The sequence below is a fragment of the Lontra canadensis genome, unplaced genomic scaffold (genome assembly GCF_010015895.1).
Source record: "Lontra canadensis isolate GAN:19392208 unplaced genomic scaffold, GSC_riverotter_1.0 scaffold15, whole genome shotgun sequence".
NCBI classification, from domain to species: Eukaryota; Metazoa; Chordata; class Mammalia; order Carnivora; family Mustelidae; genus Lontra; species Lontra canadensis.
Window position 1 is genome coordinate 19178531 of NW_022631009.1, and position 21879 is coordinate 19200409.

Below are 21879 nucleotides of genomic sequence, written 5' to 3' on the forward strand. Positions count from 1 at the left end.
CTTACAGTGGTGTTAGCCACAGGTAGGATGGCAAGGTAAGACTGTAAGGACAGTCTGTCAGATGTTAATATGTAGAGTTGAATAGACCAAAAATAAGACTTTGTTCAGTGGGTTGACCTGTATGCCTGTTCATTTCTTTTAAATGTAGGAAAGACCCTATTGCATTTAATTTGCAAGGAGTACTCAATTTTGTTTTATTGGGATTTCATTTACTTGAATTATTTAATATAAATAGTTAAAAATGTTTTTTAGTGGAGGTTAATTCCTATCTTAGAAAACAAGTTTTGGGATCTAAGAGGATTTTGTTTGTTTGTTTTTTAAATTAGCAGTATTACCAAGGAACCTAGTCTGAGTTGAGTGGGTCTCATCTTAATGGATTAATTACAAATGCTTTTCTGAGAAAAACCTACTTGTTGATCCAAGACTCATGAACTGTCTGCTTATAACTTTTTTGCTTCTTTAAACATATAATAAACACCATTGCCCAGAGTTTAGGGAGGACATAGACATAAAATTGGACCACATTTTAATATTTAACCCAGGGACATTTGGTGAAATCCTACCCCAAATGATTTTGTAAAATGTGACTCTGTGAAATTGACAGCAGTATTTTACTACTGTTTTACTACTGTTTTTGATAGCAGTATTTTACTACTGTGTTTGGAAAAATGTTCAGAAATAGGACTTCTAAAGTAATCCTGTTCTTTGTTATGGGTAATGAATTTTCCCTCCAGTTTCCCTTTTGGTTGTTTTCATCTGATAGAGGGGCTTTTCATCAGACAAACTTGTAAGATCACAGGGATAAGACTTAAAAGAATAATCTTGTGTAATTTTTCTAAAAATAAAGGAAGCTAAAGTGTGTACTACCTTTAAAGGGATGATAGAATCTAAATCTAGCACAGGCTATGCAAACTTTTGGGGTTTGAAATTTTTATTCATTTTATGACTTGGGGCAAGTTATTCCATCTCTATGACTGTTTCCACATCTTCAAAATGGGAATGATGATAGTATCTACCTCAAGGATGTTTTTTGTTTTTGTTTTTGTTTTAAGATTTTATTTATTTGACAGAGATCACAAGTAGGCAGAGAGGCAGGCAGGCGGGGTGCAGGGGGGGTGGAGGCAGGCTCCCCGCTGAGCAGAGAGCCCAATGTGGGGCTTGATCCCAGGACCACAAGATCATGACCCCAGCCAAAGGCAGAGGCTTAACCCACTGAGCCATCCAGGTGTCCCAACCTCAAGGACGTTTTGGAAATTATTGAGTTAACACACACCCATGGTGATATTAAATAGCAAATACACGGCTTACCTTTTTTTGTAATCGTTTCATTATTGTTTGATTTATTAATTTTGAGGTTAAACATAAGACTTTAAATTAACTGCTTAAATTACTTTTATTAATATTTATTTCATAAGCTCCCTGTGCTTTTGAAAAAGAAATATATGTGATATGTAATATACATATATAGAAATAAAAGAAATACATATTTAGTAAAATTTTAATAAAAGCCCCTGCTCTTAAAAAAATCTTGATAACTTAGGGAAGTGGGCACATACACAAATAATGTAACAGAAAGACTTCATGTTTGGTTGACTGCGAAAGAGCTGGTCTTCACCTTTTTTTTAAAAGCAACTGATAGGGGCGCCTGGGTGGCTCAGTGGGTTAAAGCCTCTGCTTTTGGCTTGGGTCATGATCCCAGAGTCCTGGGATCGAGCCCCACATCGGGCTCTCTGCTCAGCAGGGAGCCTGCTTCCCCCTCTCTCTCTGCCTGCCTCTCTGCCTACTTGTGATCTCTCTGTCAAATAAATAAAATCATAAAAAAAAAAGCAACTGATAAAATCTAGTCCCACTAGAAAGTTTATAATAATAGTGTGCATATGCACATTAAAAAACACTAAAAATGATGTGTTTTAAACAAAAGTTCTGTGGTGGAAATACTGAGAAATGGGGCCTTGGTTGGTGGTCAGCCCAGATCAAGGTTGATGCCAACTATAAAAAGAGTTCTGTGTCAAGGAAGGAGGAGGAAAGCCCCCTTCCTGGGAATGGTAGAACAATTTTAACAGTTATCCTTTGGTGCTCTATAAATTCTTTTTGGTACTTTCTACAATTTACCATTTTATCATTAGGAGCTACATTTTGAATGTGAGGTAAAATATAGATTACCCTGGGATTATTTTGCCTAGTATTAAGGATCCAAAGGTAGACAGTTCTCTGAACCTGATTTAATTTAGCAGTTTTTCATCCCACTTACTGTGAGTCCTTTCACCCAGTTGTTTTTTTTTTTTTTTTAAAGACATACATACAAAATGTTTTAGAACAACAGGCTTTTTATCAGCTTTAAGTTTTCTGCAGATACCTTTTGATTCATTTTAGGGAAAATTTAAGGAGCAGCTACTCTAGCTTTCAACAGGAATTAGGATGAATATTTTAGGCTTGCTTTAACATTCCTTAACACCAGGGTTAATATATCTTGGTTTTCTCAAATTCGGTGTTGATTTTTTTTTTAGAGACTAAATGGTGAAGATTGCCATTTATTTATTAATGGAAAATGAGTTCAGCTAAGTGGTTACACTCCTCTGTGATCCCATCCTTGAAGTTAAGTGGCTCTGTCTTCTCATTCTAGATGACCGTATTCATAGGACACCTAAAATTTTACTCTTGTAGGCCAACATTGCCTAGAAAGATGAGTTTAAGTCAGAATGTATGCAAATTAATTTTTGGCAGTGGCCTGATTCATTAGCATTTCTGGTGGAACATTTTTCTCATTGGTTGTTTGGAAGCAACTGCAGTCGAAAGAGGCCATTCCAGCCACGAGGGGGAGCAAGAGACTAATTTCCAAGTTGGTGGGCCCCAAATGCAACAAAAAGCCGGCTTGCTTTTTAGAATTTTAGATGTAGGAATGATAAAAGGCTCAGTGGCTCTGCACAATACAGTGAAAATTCTGGTAAAATTCTCTGCACAAGGAAATTGTGCAAGACTAGAAATTTGAACTTACACGATGTGCTTAAAATTGGAATTAAATTTCTTACTGAGGGTGTTATTAAAAATGACTTTAGGGTGTTACGAGTTTTGTAATTAATAAAATAAATTGGAAGTTGAGCTTTATAGAATCACTGAATTTTAGGCTTGAAGCTGCATCCATTCTAGATGTTTTATTTTCACAGGTAAGAAACTGAAGCTCAGAGCTTCAGTGACTTATATTAGGTCATACCATAAACATAGTATTTTGTCTTTTCCTGTATCACTTTAGTTGTAGATTGAGACATGATGTTTACTCTGGGTAAATGCTTAAGTTTCTAGGAGGGATTGAGGATTGTGCGAATAACTGGTAAAATTAACAACTTCAGTTTCATTAAAAACAATGGCTTCAGTTTTAGGCTGTATTTTAGGATTCTGTACCTAAATGAAAGTAATGAGAATCTCATTTGTGAAAGCCTTTGTGCCTCAGCTTCCTGCCCCCTTTTTTTCTTCTAACCACTGGCATTTTTCATGCATGATTTGTATGAAGTAGAATATCTGTATACTAACCTCTCTTTATTTGTTTTCATGGAAGAGGGCCATGGTAGTACAGTCTAAAACAGGAATGGGTTATGGAAGCTTGATGTTTCCCATTCACATATTTGGTGAGGTTAAGTCAAAGGAGACATACTCTACGTATATTTTCAAATTGCAGTCTATAAATGTCTCACTAGGGGTTCTTTTGCTTTGATATTCAGGGGCTACTTACTATTTGCTAAAGACATTTTATGTATATTTATTTTAGTAGAAATTAAATTTAGCATTATTAGGGGAATACTTTTTAAGAAAAAGTGGGAGCCTGCTTTCTATCCCTCATATTTTTGTTTACAAATGTATCAGCACTTGTTTTCGAGCTTTTTCTCTCCTAAATACAACTTTTTACCAATCCAATAAGGAAGCTTGAAAAACACGATTTAGCAAAAAAGGATATAAAGGTAGAGAGCAAACTCACTGGTATTGTCATGTTTTAAAAGTAGTCACTCTTAAAAAGAATTTTTCTTAAACTTATTTTATATACTATTAAATAACCAAAAGGAAAAATAACTTTTTTTTAACCTGTGGTAGTTAAATTTTTTCTAACCAGTTACCCTATTTTGAACTTCCGATTTTGAAATAATTTCAAACTTAGGGAAAAATAATAATACCCTTTACCTGACTCCCTAAATATTAGCATGTCCTATATAACCACAGTGTAATTGTCAAAATTAGCATTTTGTAAAATAACTGATGAAATAAACTGCAACCTATATAATTTATTCACAGATAAAACCACTTATAACCTCCTAATTTACTGTACTGGTTTTAATTTTGTTGACTGCCCCTCAATTTGGATTTCTCTGGTGAGTTCTTATAATTCAGATTGTGCATTTGAGGAAGAATTCCATTTCCTAGAAGTGACATTGTGCCCTCTAGGAGACATATACTCTCCTGTTAGTTAACCAGTGTATCTAGATAGGATACTAATTTAAACCACCGAGGACTTGCAGAAATCAGTTGAGTTTTTTAAAGATACATGCCCTGTTGTATGATTGTTCTGTCAAAGGTTATGAACAATGTATTTTGACAAAGTACTTTCTGAATGGATTATGTCATTTTCTGATGGATTCCTCTTTGAAGAGGGGAAGATATCTCTGTTCTATAACTTGTACTTTGAAATACATAGTTCATTAGCTAGCTGGCTTCATGTATTCTAATTGGCAAGCCCATATCACAGCACATAGGCCAGTGATTTAATTGAAGTGCATAGTCACTGTTCTTTAGGGCTGAATAAATGTATAAATACTTGATAACGGACATTCGTTGATTTTTAGAGTTTAGTCTAAGGACCCTTTGTCTATAAATTCTGATTCTCATTTAGGAAAGAAAGGAAGAAAAAGTAAACTTGAATTTAAAGAAAAACTAAGGAATAGTGGTGGGATAGGAAGTGCATTAGAGAAGTTTCCCTGGAATAAAATTGGTTTTGAAATTAATGTTGGAGTGAAAAGCAGGAAGACTTCCTCTCTGGATTTTTGCCCCCCTTAGTGTCCTTCAGGGTTATTACATAGAACCCTAGAAGGGGTCCAGAGGTCCTGCAAGCATATTAGGATATATATGTACCTAGCCTGCCCCTTGGCTGCTGTTTCTGAATATAGTTGGCCCTTGCTGGAATGATGTGGGGGTTGAGGTGCAGACCACCCCCCAGTGCAGTTGAAAATTGTATAACTATTGACTCCCCCAAAACTTAACAGCCTGCTGTTGATTGGAAGCTTTACCAGTAACATAAATAGTCTTTTAACACATATTTAGTATGCTATATGTTTCGTACAATGTATTCTTAAACTAGAGAAAATACAGTGTTATTAAGAAAATCATAAGAAAGAGAAACGTCATTTTTTTTTAAAGATTTTATTTATTTATTTGGCAGAGAGATCACAAGTAGGCAGAGCAGTGGGGGCGGGGGGAGCAGGCTCCCTGCTGAGCAGAAAACCCAGCGCAGGGCTCACTCCCAGGACCCTAAGATCATGACGTGTGCTGAAGGCAGGGGCTTAACCCACTGAGCCATCCAGTGGCCCCAGAAACGTCATTTTTGAGCAATGTCTTAAGTCTTTAGAGAGAACAATATAGTTTTGTTTTGTTTTTTTTGGCAGAGTAATCATTATCTAATGTATAATACCAACCTTAAGAATTCATATTATACCAATGATAGACATACAAAATATATCTTTCATATTTTAACTAGAAGTTCAGTAAGATGATGAACTCTTGATAGTTTTTAGGTTGCTAAACTAAGTTTATTTCCTCTTTTACTCAAGATTATTCTAGGTTTCTTCTGTTTTATCAAAGTGAAGCTGTTTGAACTATGCATATGTAATTCAGCCTGGGGATTTAATATTTAAATGCCTAATATGTATAAAACATGATTCTTTAAAGAGCCTATAAGTAGGTTAAGAATAGATACATATGTGAAAAGTTGAAGGTACAAAATTAAATTTTCTTTATTTTAAATTATAATTACTCTGGATAATAATTTAGGTGTTACAGAGCACATAGGATACGAAGTAAAAAAATAAAGATTTTCTGATTTTTGTCCTGCCTGCTCAGAGGTAATCTATATTAGTCCTGGTCCTATTTTTATCCTTCTGGGAATTTATCGTTCCTATGCAAACAGTTCCATCCTTGAAGAAGACTCATGAGTTAGTATTTATATACAAAGTATTCTGAGGGCACCTGGCTGACTCAGTGGAGTATAGGACTCTTGATTTTAGAGTTGTAAGCTCAAGCCCCACGTTGGGTGTAGGGATTGCTTAAAAATAAGAAACAAGCAAAACCAAGGAACCCCCCCCCCCAAAAATAATTCTGTAAGTTGTGCATAAACAGACTTGCACACGTACATGCACTTCGGTGTGTGTCTTATGCTTCATTCCATACTGACACCTCTTTTTTTTTTTTTTAATGTTTTACAGTGTTATATGTGGGTGTCATATAATTTATTTAACTAGTCTATTATTGACAGAATAGGATATTTCCTTTTTTTCTTTAATTAAAAGCTCTTGGGTTAACCAAATGAGCCTAGATGGCACATTTGGTTAAGCATCAAACTCTGAATTTCAGCTCAGATCATGATCTTAGGGTTGTGGGATTGATCCCCATGTGGGGCTCTGCTCAGTGCAGTCTCTCCTTGTCCCTCTCCCTCTGCTCCAGTCTCTGCTTGTGCTCGCTTGCTCATTTGCTTGCTCGCTCTATCTTTAAATAAAATCTTAAAAAAACAAAACAAAAAAAAAACTTCACTAAACAGTAGAGGTATAGAAAACGTAGGCCTTAACTGGATAGTTTTGAGAATTAGCTTTAGGGAGAACATTGAATTAGAGCTGGATATTGAAAGGTGGATGGTATTTTAACACAGATAACTTTAAATCAATAGTTCTTTTTTTTTTTTTTTTTTTAAGATTTTATTTATTTATTTGACAGACATCACAAGCAGGCAGAGAGGCAGGCAGAGAGAGAGAGAGAGGAGGAAGTAGGCTCCCTGCAGAGCAGAGAGCCCGATGTGGGGCTCGATCCCAGGACCCTGGGATCATGACCTGAGCCGAAGGCAGAGGCTTAACCCACTGAGCCACCCAGGTGCCCCTAAATCAATAGTTCTTAAGAGTGATGCGTAGGCTCCTTGTAGAGGGGGTCTGTGAGGTCACAATTATCTTCATGATAATACTGAGTCACCATTGACTCCGCTGTGTGGACATTAGGACTGATGGAAAAACTGCCAGTCCCAATACTAATAAAGATAGTGGCACCATACTGTATTAATTTATATATTCCTCACCACCACCCATCTAGTTTGGGGGGGATAGATACTGGCTTTACTTACTGTTCTTGAAGCTATAAAATCATTAGTAGCCCTTATGTAGATATCTTTTTAATATTCTGAGGCATAATGGGAAGTCTAGCAGTTATTTCCAGGAAAAGTTGGATTTTTTTTTTTTTTTAAGATTTTATTTATTTATTTGACAGAGATCACAAGTAGGCAGAGAGGCAGGCAGAGAGAGAGGGGGAAGCACAACCAATGTGGGGCTTGACCCCAGGATCATGACCTGAGCTGAAGGCAGAGGCCTCAACCCACCGAGCCACCCAGGTGCCCCAAGGAAAAGCTCTTGTGATTATTTGAATCATGAGCTAAACTAGCTGCTCCCTTATTTTCCCCCACAGAACACTCTTCAAAGAATGACAGACAGGCAAGCTGGTTATTCATACTTGAGTATTTGGCAGACATCTTGAAAATGAAGGAGTGAGCTTGTCACTTTAATGAAAACAAATGGTATTTGTGACCAGTGATAAAAGTTAAGGTTTAAAGCATAAATAAGAATTTTGAAAAACTCCTATCCACTTCTATGATCTTGACAGCTTTCCACATTTTCTTAATGAGTATAAAGCAGTCCTAAAACCAAAAGTCTTTAAACTTTAAATTAGGGGGCATTTATTGTTATTACTTAGTTTTTTTCCTAGAACAGGTATCTATTTTTTTAAAATTTTTTAAGATTTTATTTATTTCGAGAGAGAAAGCCCAAGCAGAGGGAGCAGCAGGCAGAGGGAGAGGGAGGAGTGGGGAGCCCAATGCGGAACTCAGTCCCAGGAGCCTGGGATCGTGACTTAAGCTGAAGGCAGATGCTTAACCGACTGAGCTACCCAGGTACCCCGAAAGTGTAAATTTAGAGCGCAGTAATAAGTACTGTGGTTGGGAGGAATAAGTTAGATTTTTGAAACATAAGGAAATTAGAGCACCTGAGGAGGAGGGCAGTCTGGAACTAAGGTGGGTTTCTGGGATGTTGGTGGGTTGGCTGGTTAAGGTGTCATTTTAAAGTTAATTATCTATAGTCCAAGTATTTCCTTTGATAACTTATACTTGATTAGTTTAGACAGTACTTAAAAGAAAATATTTGGTTGGAGAATGCTGGATCAGATTATACTGTTCTGTCCTCCAAAGGGTATCCTTTCTTGCTCTGTTTAAATGCTTTTTATATATTAATTCATTTAATCCTCTCAACACCTTTGTATATTATATCTACTAATAGTTTTATAGTTGAGAAATCTGAGGCCCAGGGACATTTCAGAACTTTGTCAAGGTGATGCAGCTAGTATACTAGCAGTGAACTGGGATTTGACTTTAGGCAGTAGGCAGTCTGTCTCCATAGTTTACAAGTCCGCTATAAAAAGAATAATTAAGGAAAATGATCCCTTTCCTTTAAAAAAAAAAAAGAATTTATTTATTTGATAGAGACCACAAATAGGCAAAGAGGCAGGCAGAGACAGGGAATCAGATTCCCCGCTGAGCAGAGAGCCTGATGCGGGGCACGATCCCAGGATCCCAGGACCATGACCCAAGCTGAACGCAGAGGCTTTAACCCATTGAGCTACCCAGGCTCCCCATACCTTTCATTTGATATGATAGTACTGTTTTAAAATGAAAGCTTTTAAAAAAAAAATAAATAAAATAAAATGAAAGCTTTTTGCATGTTATTTCACCCCCTTAATAGTTACACAAATTTAGATTATTGAACTCAGAGTGTTAAAAATGAGATTATTTGAATGTCAAAATCTCATGTTATATCTGAATAGCGTGCCTGCTCTCAGGAACTGTGATTGGTGCTTTTCTGTTTACACTGTCATTTAAACCTCTTAGCAGCCTTTTGAAGTAGATTTTCATGTAGATCATTTTATATAAATTTTCATTTAGTTTTATAGATTAGCTCGGAGATATAAATTTGCCCAGTTAAAATTAATGATGAGCAAGGCATTCAGAATCTGTCTGATTTTAGAGTTTATGCTTTATTACACCAAGCTGATGTTCTAGGAAGTGCTTGGATACCCAGAGGTTAGGGTCTTGCACCAGTATAGGTAGTAGTTTTGATGATCTGGGCGGCTTCTAGGCCAATTGTTGCCTGAAGTTTTGATGTTTTACTCTTCCTCTTAATTTCAGACTGTAATCATATTAAAGGACCAGTAATAATGGTGTATCAGTAGAATAGAGATAGGTTTTTCAGTTTATAAACGTTTTATTAGAAATACTTGACCACAGTCAGGATTGAGTGTTTAAGTTCTTGTTAATGAAGGCAGGTTGAACCTACCCCAGGAAGGGCAGTCATATTCCACAGTCAAAGCATTGATGGTATGTAGCTCATCCTTTGATGAAAGCATGTGTTAGAAACTTGCTTATATATTCTGCTTTGGTAAATTGACAGGTTGAGGGGGGATCATTACTTGACCCAATATATCTTAAGTGTTTTTACAACCTAAGAGGTTAATTGTATCTGTAAAAAGAAAACGCTTATCTCTTAAGATCTCAGGGGTCACATAATTTATTCATTGATTAGATTAAATTTCAGTGCCTTCTCAAGAACATATCATTTAGCATTGGATTATGAACCATTTACAGAAAGATGTTGGATGTCGGCTTCTAGTAGCATCTTTCTGCTTCTTGTCCCACTTTACCTTATTAGGTTGACTACTGTATAAAGTCAGAATATGTGTTAACTCTAATTCTGCAAATTAATCATAGATATTTTTGCAGATGTTGGCCCTGGCATCTTTAAAATACAGTGGTTGTCATCAAAAGCAGATTTTTTTAAATTGCTGAGGCAATACTGTGAATTTTTAAATCAAATTATATTTTAGCAAGATTCATACAGGTTATGTAGCCTCCTTGTTTGAGTGGAAGATGTTCTTTAATTTTGTGTTTGACTTAAATATCCTTTTCCATTTTAATTACATTTGTATTAGAAAGTTAATGTACTGTGTTATATGAAGAATTTTGTAAGTGGAAGTACATCAGTGGTCAGCTTACCCTTTCTTTCATGGTTGGAAGTTGTAATGTCTCATCTATCACTTACATAATACTATGTTGCCCAGAGTAATCATCACTTTCATTATACTATAATAGATGAATGAAACTTACTAGAAGGTTGCATTATGTATTTAGTAGGATATTCTCTTAAGCTTCTGTATGTTTTGAAAATAGCTACTACTGGTCCTGTCTTCCATTTGACTTTTAAGTTTGTTCACCTCCAGTTTTTTCCTTGTCACTACTGCTTTCTGGTAAGTGCTGCTTCCTTTTTTCATTTTCTTCTTATTCTTTCCATCTTGGTCTTTTCCCTACATTTGGGTCTTTCCTGTGGCTTCTAAATCTGGAAAATGTAGCTTTTATTTCTCTTTGGTCAGTTTGGCGAATTAACATACTTAATCACCTCTTTAGTACTAAAACTAACTAAATTGAATAAACTCTATCTCTTCCATATCTTATGTTAGAGTTGAATGAAATGGCATCTGATGTGTGAATCTCTATAAAATATCCCAAGTGATCACCTTATTTTTCCTTAAAATATCTGTAAGAGTAGATGGAACTATTTGACTAGGTGGCTTATTCCAAGTTTGGACCACTCATACAAATCTCTTCTTATTGAGCAGAAATCTGCCTCTTGGTAAACTTAACTAGTCTTGTCTAGAGCCATCCTTTAAATCATCATGACAAGTTTCTAGTTTCTCTACCATTCTTGCTTGCTTTCCTGGATCTTCTCCAATTTGTGAATGCCTGTCTTGATACATTTTTTTTGAAGAAGCAATATACCGTAGATTTGGTCTAATTAGTACATTATAGAACTGAATCATTTTCCTTAATTTTGATTCTTAATTGTATTAGTAATGTCTTAGAATCACATTATTCTTTTTAGTAGGCATAGTACCCTATTGGGGCAGAAAAAAATGCTGCGTAATTATAGTAGTACAGGTTAAATTGCCTAGTTGGAGTTGTACCTTCACACATTAGTTGTGGTTTTGAGCACATTGCATAATGTAGCTGGGCCCCATTTCTTCTGTAGGGTAGTTTAGTTTATCTCATGGGTGGGATTATGAAAGGATCAAATTAAATAATTTAAAAATTGGAAGTGTCATCTTTATTATTGAAATAGCTTTTGTCTGTTGCTGCATGACCATTCAAAACATAGTAACTTAAAACAATGATTTATTCTTTTTTATGATCCTGTGGTTTGCCTCAGCTGTAGCTCTACACATGGTGTTGGCTGGAGTCACTCATTGCTGCATTTGGCTGGGGCTGAAATATCCTAATGGTGTTACCTGACATGTCACATTCCTGGGGCTAGCTTGGCCTTTCTCTCCGCAGGGTAGTTTGACTTTTTATATGCTGGCCTAGAGTTCCAAAAGCAAAAGGGGAGGCTGCCTGTCCTCTTAAGGTTTAGGCTCAGAAATGGAACTCGGTCCCTTCCACTGCATCTCTTGGTCAAAGCAAGTCATCAAAGTTAGCACCAACTCAGGAGAAAGGAAGTAAATTCCGTATCTTGACAGGATGAGGAATGGCATATGTGGACAGGGATGGCAAGGGAATTAGTGGAGCCTATCTTTGGAGACTGTTTTTTTTCTTAGCCTATTGAACCAAGTGTTAGCCCTTTATTTAATCTTTAATATCTAGTTTGTCTTCTTGTGTTTAAGTTTTAATGATTCTTAGTGGTATGTCATCAGAAGATGTGATAGACAAAAAGTATGCCATTTATCCTGTTCTCAGCTTTTTACTTGAATGGCTTTATTTTGAGGTTTAACTAACATACTAAGAACTTCACATATTTGTAGTGTTACAGTTTAATGAGCTTGCTTTCTCATCTTGTAGTCAGTATTCACTAGAAACATTCGTTTGCCACTGTTGATACTTAATTCTTGGTCCTTTTGGTCTATTGTTGGGGCAGTAAGCTGCTTGGTTACTGTTGTCTTGCCTTCCTATTACTTGTAGTTTCTGGTTAATATTTTTTAAAGTTGTTTTTGTTCTTGTTTTCGGTGTTATGGCTTGCGCAGTGTTCACTTTGGGGGGTGAGGTGCTTAACTACTGTTTAAAAAATTTTCCTTGTGAGTTACTGTAGTGTAAAACAGTGTTACTGGGGATACAGAATTAGTTCTCATAAAAGATGGGTTACTAAAAAAAAAAAAAGATGGGTTACAAAGGATGGGTTGTAACATTTCTTGTCACCTTGCCTTAGTAACTTCTACAAGTTGATGTACTGTAAAGTTTTACATCTTAAGTGATTCACTCTTGACTGCAGGTGTTTGTGGTCTTCCTCTTGACATAAAATGGATTAGTCATTGAAAAGTGAAGGACGTGAGTAGGCAATGTTACTCAGTCTTATTTTTCTTCCTTGCTAGACCACTTATGGACAAAGTTAGAGACGATCTTATCCACCATTATATTCTCAGTGTCTAGCATAGGCATTTAAGTATTTAGAGAATTAAGTGAATGTGAAAAATACATTGAAGTAGTAAAATATGAAATAGAAATGCATAGGTGAAAAATAACTTTCATGGTTGGGCTTAGTTATTGTTAGTTGTTTTATTTGAAGATATTTTAGTATATAATCTTACATATGTGAATGAGCCAGAGACTTGTATATGGAGCCTTCTTTAAATTTATGTATTATTCTCTTGCTGTTTGAAGTTATTTGTGAATTCTGGTTAATCACATTATACTTTTTCTTTAGTTAGACTTTGTAGTCTAACCTTTACCTTAGCTAGTCAGAAATAGAATTTACCCTTTGACTTATGGAATGCCACCATTTAAACCTAGACGGACTCCAAAGCCATTAGGCTATACCATTTTTCCATAGTTGAATGAATAATGTATTTGTATTAGGATATAACTTGAAAAGGCCTACTCACTTGTTTCTTAAGTGAAAAATTGATACTCAGTTAAGTGAAAAATCCACTTATTATATTAAATGGAACTATGTTCTCTTTTTTATTATTACTATTTTTTAAGACTTTTAATTATTTATTTGACAGAGAGACAGCAAGATGGAACAAGAGCAGGGGGAGTGGGAGAGGGAGAATCAGACTTCCTGCTGAGCAGGGATCCTGATGTGGGGCTCGATCCTAGGACCCTAGGATCATTACTTGAGCTAAAAGCAGGTGCTTAACGACTGAGCCACCCAGGTGCGCCACTGTGTTTTGTTTTTGAGGCAGATCCCAAAAGAGCCGCCATAGTCAGCGTTCAAAGTGCTTATGTCCTAAAGAGCATGGTGTTCAAAGGACAAAACACTTGCAGCTGATAGGTCTTTGAATAAGAAGGTATGGGTGTGGTGTAATATGAAGTTTTTGTTATCCTAACCAAAGTGTTCTTCTGATTTTAGGCTACTGTTTTCAGATATTGGTTAGTAACCACAGGAAACATAGTACTTTGACTTCTTACCTTCAACCCCTTCCAGTAATGCAGTGCAGCTTGGCCTTACTGCCATGTTGGCCCCTACCCATTTCATGTGGTATCTGTAGCTTCAAACTGTTCTGCATAAAAGTAGACTAAAACTGTTGCGTAACTGCCAGAAAGATAGAAACCGAGAATTCGAAAACTCTTCTTGTAAAAATGGACTAGTTTGGGACTAAGCCTAGTTGAAAACTGATTTTCACCTTGATTCCTGGGGTGTATTTAGCTAGGAGGAAAATTTGGGGTGGTGAGAATGGTTTTGTTTGAGTATTTTTATTAACATTTGCCTAATTGTACTACTGGAATTCTTTTTCCCTCTTAAAAAAAAAAAAAAAACACTAGTTTATTGTACTTTCTCCCCTTAATACAATGATCTGATTTTTTTGCTTTAAATCAGTTGTAGAATGTAATTATTATTAACTAGCATGTTAGGATTTAAATTAGTTTAGATTGTTAATAGTTTCAAACAATTATACAGGATGAAATTTTTAGCTGGTGTGATCTGTAAATACTCATTTTATTAGCTAAAAATCACTTTAAGGAAATTAAAGGTTCACTCTTCAGATCTGTAATTCTCATAAATCTATCTACCACTGTCTCCCCCTCTCCCCCCCCCTCAGATTTACTTATTTGAGAGATAGGGAGAGAGCGAGCAGGGATAGGGTGAGGGAGAAAATCTCCAGCAGGCCCCCTGCTAAGTGGGGAGCCTGGTGTAAGGCTGAATCTCAAAATCCTGCGATCAGGACCTAAGCCAAAACCAGGAGTGCAGTGCTTAACCAGCTGAGTCACCCAGGTGCCCCATACCACCGTCTTACTTTAATTAGGAACAGTGGAACTTCAAACAACTTTTTACCTCTTGAGGTTTTGCTTGAATTGTGTTCTTCTAAATAAAGTTAATTTTATTCTGCTTTCTCGGTTTGGGGCTCTGGTAGTATCTCTTACATTATTGGTTTTTGCTTGAGGCATAATCCTGGAGAGTCCCAGAAGTTTCATCTCTTGTGTGCTTTCCATTCTAATGACTACCTTGAAAATGGAAAGTTTGTCATCTTGTTAGAAAAAGCTTGTTAGGAGCTGTCATTGTTTCACATTCACTGAAGCATATGGTCGTTATCAGGATGTAGATAGATAGCACTGTGCAGGGTGGTCACATACTCAAAATGTGTCCTTAAGTAGTGAACTCAACCTTAACTTCACTTTTTAAGTATTGCTGTCCAAAGCATTCTGCTTTTAAACCACAAATTCATGAGCCTACTGCAGTCAACTATTGTAGTACTGGCAATAATTGGGTATTAAAATTTTATAACTTAGGTTATATTATAATATGCTGTTAAGAAATGAGGATTTTTTTTTTCAGTCTTGTAAGTATTTTCTTCTTACTGTGACTGTTTCTTTTCTTCCAAAGTCTCTGTTGGAAAAGTTTTTGATCCCCAATGCTTCACAAGCAGAGAGCAAAGTCTTCTATTTGAAAATGAAAGGAGACTACTACCGTTACTTGGCGGAGGTTGCTGCTGGTGATGACAAGAAAGGTAACCTGGTTTTCAACATGTTTGTTGAACTTCTATAAAATAACATATTATGGAAGTAGTCTCTCTGAAATGTAAACAGTTGTAGGGTTTTTTTTTGTTGTTTAATTGCTTAGAACACTAGTTCTAAGAAGAGCAGTAATTAACTTTTCTCTTTACTATAAAGGTAGGGGCAGAAGAAAATCCTAAGCAGGCTCCTTGCTGGGCTTGATCTTACAACTCTGAGATCATGACCTGAGCCAAAGTCACCCACATGCTCCAGTAATTAAGTCCTGCAAATGTATATCTGCTGCCTAATACTGGTATTCTAAAATGCTTGCTTGCTGAAAAACCAATTTTGGGCATAGGAATGTTTCCTTACAATTTTAAGAGATCATGATCACAGCATAACTGTAGAGCAGTGTGAACTAGTTATTAAAAATATAATAATTCTGAGATGATCGCAAGAGTTGTTTTTGTATTGACATTGACTAATGGTTAGTGTGGTGTTCCTTTGAGAAGGTTTTTTATCTTTAAGATCTTCATTCAGTCAAGGTTGCTACAGCTTAATATTTCACAGCATACATTGGATATTAAAGGTCTGGCTTGAGTGCAGATTGTCAATACGTTTTGGCATATTTTATTTTCCAGGGATTGTAGATCAGTCACAACAAGCATACCAAGAAGCTTTTGAAATCAGCAAAAAGGAAATGCAGCCGACACATCCTATCAGATTGGGTCTGGCCCTTAACTTCTCTGTGTTCTATTACGAAATTCTGAACTCCCCGGAGAAAGCTTGCTCTCTTGCAAAGACAGTACGTATTTTACCTGTTTTCTGGAAATTTAGTAATCCTTATTAGTTGAGCACTGACATGTCCTTTTTTTGTATCATAGGCTTTTGATGAAGCCATTGCTGAACTTGATACATTAAGTGAAGAGTCATACAAAGACAGCACGCTAATAATGCAATTACTGAGAGACAACTTGACAGTAAGTACATAACAGCATCATGAATGGCCAGTGTGGTTGAAATTACGTTCTTTTATAGATTATTACTAAGAATATTTCTGGACTCTGTGTTGAATATGAAATCGTATTTGCTATTAAAACTATGAAGAAAAACTGCCTTATAGAAATTGAAATACTAGATCAAGGACCAAAAATCTGTACTTTAATTAGTTGCATATCTATTGTTAGAGTTTTTGTTCTTAAAATAATTTTGTAAGCTGTGGTTTTGGACTTCCAATCACATAGGCTGTTTCATTTCCCATTTCAATTTGGTTTTTCCGTTTGTTCCATTTTAGTCACAGAATAGTTTTTACTATCAAAACTATGCAAGTTCTCTTCATGTTTAATTTCCATTAAAAATGGTTTTCTTGGGGCACGTGGGTGGCTCAGTCAGTTAAGCATCTGCCTTTGGCTCACTCAGGTGGTGATCCTGGGGTCAAGTCCATGTCACGTTCCTTCTCAGCAGATAGCCTACTTCTCCTCCCATTCCTCCCAGCTCATGCTGTCTCTTGCTCATTTTCTGTCTCAGATAAATAAAAGCTTTTTTAAAAAGTAATTTTCTTGATCATAAAGTTGCTTCCATATTTAGACAGCTGTAGTACTCCCATCAGTAACTTCAGTTACAAGATTTCAGATACTCTATGGAATTCAAATGGAAACGTTTTGCCTAGTTAGCCTCTTAGTAAAAAAAAAAAGGCTTATTATGGAATCTCATGCTTATCCTTAACATTCTCCAGACCAAGAAAAAGAACCACAATGCCATTAACACACGGAAAAAATTGGCAGTAATTCTTAGTAATGTTTAATATCTAAATAGTACTCAGACCCCAGTTTTTTTTTAGTTGTCTATTTTTTTTTTAAGTTTTTTTTTTATTTGGGGCGCCTGGGTGGCTCAGTGGGTTAAAGCTCTGCCTTCGGCTCAGGTCATGATCCCAGAGTCCTGGGATTGAGCCCCGCATCAGGCTCTCTGCTCAGCGGGGAGCCTGCATCTCTCGTGTTGGGGCTATTCAGAGCAGTTTGATATTCCCATAGCTTATTAATACTTAGTATTTTGTAGCAGTTCGGTATTTTTTATTTTGTTTTCTTTTCTATGGTAACCAAGTTTCTTGTATCCGACTTGGTTGAAAACAACTTGTTTTGTACTTAACAGTGTTTACCATACAAAGGTTAGGGAGAAAATGAGGGTGTTCTGTATCTTGAAGCTGTCCTCATTGCTGTAATCTTTTAAAGAAAGCTTTCAGCAAAAGCTGTGTTTACAGTCTGGTACCATGACAAATTTATTAAGATTTTTTTCAAACTGAAACATGCTGAAAAATCTTTCCTTCTTTTATCAGTTGTGGACATCGGACACCCAAGGAGACGAAGCTGAAGCAGGAGAAGGAGGGGAAAATTAACCGGCCTTCCAACTTTTGTCTGCCTCATTCTAAAATTTACACAGTAGACCATTTGTCATCCATGCTGTCCCACAAATAGTTTTTTGTTTACGATTTATGACAGGTTTATGTTACTTCTGTTTGAATTTCTATATTTCCCATGTGGTTTTTATGTTGAATATTAGGGGAGTAGAGCCAGTTAACATTTAGGGAATTCTCTGTTTTCATCTTGAGGTGGCCAATATGGGGATGTGGAATTTTTATACTAGTTATAAATGTTTGGCATAGTACTTTTGGTACATTGTGGCTTCACAAGGGCCAGTGTTAAAACTGCTTCCATGTCTAAGCAAAGAAAACTGCCTACATATTGGTTTGTCCTGGTGGGGAATAAAAGGGATACTTGGTTCCAGATACAGGTGTAGTTTTTGTGGGTACTTTTAAGGTTTGGAGCACTTACGAGGCTGTAGTAGAAATGGGTATTCTGTAGATACCGTGTGTGGAACCATGAGGATCTGTGGAATACTCAACTCAGTGTGCACACCTTTGATCACAGTTGCAGAAGTGTTCTTCAGTTGTGACCCAGTTTACTCTGGATAAGGGCAGAAACGGTTCACATTCCATTATTTGTAAAGTTACCTGCTGTTTGCTTTCATTATTTTTGCTACACTCCTTTTATTTGTATTTAAATGTTTTAGGCAACCTAAGAACAAATGTACAAGTAAAGATGCAGTAAAAATGAATTGCTTGATATCCATTACTTTATGTGTATCAAGCACAGCAGCAAAATAAAAATCCCATGTATTTAACTTTTCTTTTTCTTTCTTTCTTTTTTTTTTTCTTTTTTTTTTTAGGGTTTTTGGTTTGGTTTGGGGTTTTTTGGTTTGGGTGGTTTTTGTTTTTTTGTTTGTTTTTTTTTGTTTTGGGGTATTTTTTGGTTTTGCTTTCGTGATTTTTTTTGTTTTTTTGATACTTGCCTAATACCATGCATGTGCTGTAAAAAATAGTTAACAGGGAAATAACTTCAGATGATGGCTAGCTTTGTTTAATGTCTTATGAAATTTTCATGAACAATCCAAGCATAATTGTTAAGAACACGTGTATTAAGTTCATGTAAGTGGAATAAAAGTTTTATGAATGGACTTTTCAACTACTTTCTCTACAGCTTTTCATGTAAATTAGTCTTTTGGTTCTGAAACTTCTCTAAAGGAAATTGTACATTTTTGGAAATTTATTCCTTATTCCCTCTTGGCAGCTAATGGGCTTTTACCAAGTTTAAATACAAAGTTTATCGTAACAAATACTACTAATAGAACTACTACTGTTCCCAACCATGTCCCATATTCTTCCTCTCCTCTAAAAAAAAAAATATAGTTTTGTTTTGTTTTTGTCTTTTTTGTTTGTTTTTTTCAGAGACCAGATTGATTGGGAAAAAGTAATATGTTCCATTTAAAGTTTTGGTATATGGCATTTTCTAACTTAGGAAGCCACAGTGTTCTTGACCCATCATGATATTGGGTAGCATTAACTAAGTTTTGTGCTTCCAAATCACTTTTGTTTTTAAAGAATTTCTTGATATTGTTAAAGCCTGCCTTCAATTTTGATCCTTTATTCTATTTGTCAGGTGCACAGGATTACCTTTTTTAGCCTTCTGTCTTGTCACCAACCATTCCTACTTGGTGGCCGTGTGTACTTGGAAAAAAGGCCGCATGATCTTTCTGGCTCCACTCAATGTCTAAGGATACCTTGCTTCCTTTGCTTGCATCCCACAAACTATTTCCCTCATCCTATTTACTGCAGCAGATCTCTCCTTAGTTGATGAGATTGTGTTTATCTCCTTGTAAACCCTACCTACCTGAATGGTCTGTCATTGTCTGCCTTTAAAATCCTTCCTCTTCCTCTCTTTAAATAATGATGGGGCTAAGTTACACCCAAAGCTCACCCCCAAACTATTTCCTCAGTACCTTGCAGAAAACACCAAACAAAAATACCATTTTAAAAGAGGTGTATTTTTTTTTTCTTTTAGAATGTAAGCTCCTCAAGAGCAGGGACAATGTTTTCTGTATGTTCTATTGTGCCTAGTACACTGTAAATGCTCAATAAATATTGATGATGGGAGGCAGTGAGTCTTGATGATAAGGGTGAGAAACGGAAATCCCAAATAACTCTTTTGTTGCTTGTTTTATTATGACCTCAGATTAAATTGGGAAATATCAGGCCTTTGGCACAGTTGTCCCCCAGATAACTACATTCAAATAAAAGTGCAATGGAGGCTTTGGGGTCTTTCTTTCAAGGAGAAAAAAAATCTCTTAAATGCATTAGGGCAAAATAATCCTCTTCTTGGCTCTTTTTTTACTCATTTCTCCTGACCCCAGGCCAAGGACATGAAGTAATCATTTATAGCTAAGGCGCATTAAGCTAAACTTGAGATGGATCTCATTCAAGTATAAATTATAAATAAAATCTAAAGCTTGTCATATTTGCCTATTTATGTGCATTAGTCTAATAGTTTGATTCTGAAATAAATTGTGATAATACTTCATTAATATTAGCTGTTAATGTTTCTACATACTAGTGCCCAATAGACTGAAGGAAGATTCTTGCCTTGGGATTTGAATAATAAATTTTTATAACATTTCTTTAATTGTCCCAAATCCAGGCTTCATGTCTGTTTTTGTCAATATAACGATATTTCCAGGAATTTGGATTCTGTGTGTGGAGTATTGGGATTGTTTTTTTTTAAAAAAAAAAAAAAAAAAAAAAAGATGTCCGCTTCACAGTTGTCCTTTGAGAGAGGAGCCACCGTTGAGGTCAGTTAAAAGTATGGACTTGGCTGCAGCTCTGACTTACAGTCCTAGCTTTTCCATTTAATTGTTTCGCTACTACTTCACGCCATAAAGATCATAGATATGGGTGGGGGTGATGGGGGAGTATAAGAGAATTAAAAAGAATGTCAAGTAGCTTAATTCTTTTTCTTTCCTGTCTTCCCTACAAAATAGTAATCCTGCCATGGCCCAAAACATATTTGGAGCTAGTAATGGCCTATTTGGAATCTGTAGTCTTGGATTATTTGTGGTTAAACCTCAGTTTGAGAGTGAAACCTTGATTGGGTAATTGAGGATCTCTGACCAACAGTGAAAAGCCATGGGGTGCAAATCCAAGAATTTTGGAGACTTCCCAGCAGTGGCAGTATCATTGAAACAGTTTCAGGTCTACATTAGGGGAGAATGGCACTTCATTTGGATGCAAGTATATCATCACTGCATGAGAGCCTACAGTGTGTTAGGAACTCTAACTGGTGCTGTGTGCTCAGAATCTTACCCATTCCTGCAGAGAAAGATCAAGGAACCACAAATGGCTTTATTTTCTTGTCTGTGGGAAAATACGCGGTGGAATTGAAACATCTATAGTTTTAAGGTGGTCACTGAAACGGCACTTGGAAGATGGCTAGACTTGGGTCTTTTTCTGAATGTGAAATTAATGTCAATAAACTGCTCTTCCATTCTCTGTAGTGTGGCTTAACAGCAGTCACAGTATTACTGGTTAATTGTAGCTCTCCTTTTAGACTAAAGGCCTAAAAACAAAGATACTGCTGGGTCTGCGTAGGTACTTTTAAGAAACTTAACAGGCCTCTAGGAAAACGGTACTCTTGACAAAATGGTATTCAAGATCTCACCACAATAGATCGACTTCAAAAACTTGAAAAAAAATGTTGCTGAGTACATCAAACTCTAATCATGCTGCTCAACCTGGATTCTTTTAAGTCTTCTTTATATATGATTGTCCACCCCCAAGTGTTTCAGAACTTGAAAGTCACTGAAATAGCAAGACTTGATATGCTAACTTTCTGGAAGACATCTGCACCTGCCCTATGTCATTACCATAATTACTCAGTTTATAAGGATGTCTGTCATCCTGGACAAGCAAGCGTATGTGTCTTTTGGATATAGAAACCAAATTGAAAGTGGATATATTTAGGCACAGCTATTACCAACCCTAGGTAATGCCAGAGATTCAGTTAATAATACCTTTTTTCCGTATTTGAGCTCATTCTATGAAATTTCTGAAAGCCCAAGCTTATCCTGTCAAATGTTCTTAAAAGACTTAAGTATGAATTTCCAGACCTTAGAGCCCATCAGTATTTTAAGTAGGTGCTTGACATTTTTTGTTAATGAATGTTGGTTTGGGCCAGCCGCTTTTCTGAATGTTTAAGAAGGGCTTCTCGGATTTATGTTTTGAGTCAAGACTGAATGGG

General features: G+C 36.2%; 1 protein-coding gene across 1 annotated transcript in view; it reads left to right on the forward strand.

Annotated features, from left to right (window-relative positions):
• Nucleotides 1–18433, forward strand: part of YWHAZ (tyrosine 3-monooxygenase/tryptophan 5-monooxygenase activation protein zeta) — a 28681-nt gene extending 10248 nt beyond the window's left edge. The window contains exons 3-6 of the mRNA XM_032858579.1: nucleotides 15147–15270; nucleotides 15898–16061; nucleotides 16141–16236; nucleotides 17589–18433. Coding sequence (XP_032714470.1) covers nucleotides 15147–15270; nucleotides 15898–16061; nucleotides 16141–16236; nucleotides 17589–17648 — 444 coding nt within the window. The 3' untranslated portion in view covers nucleotides 17649–18433. The remainder of the gene's footprint in view (nucleotides 1–15146; nucleotides 15271–15897; nucleotides 16062–16140; nucleotides 16237–17588) is intronic.
• The last annotated feature ends 3446 nt before the right edge of the window (nucleotides 18434–21879 follow it).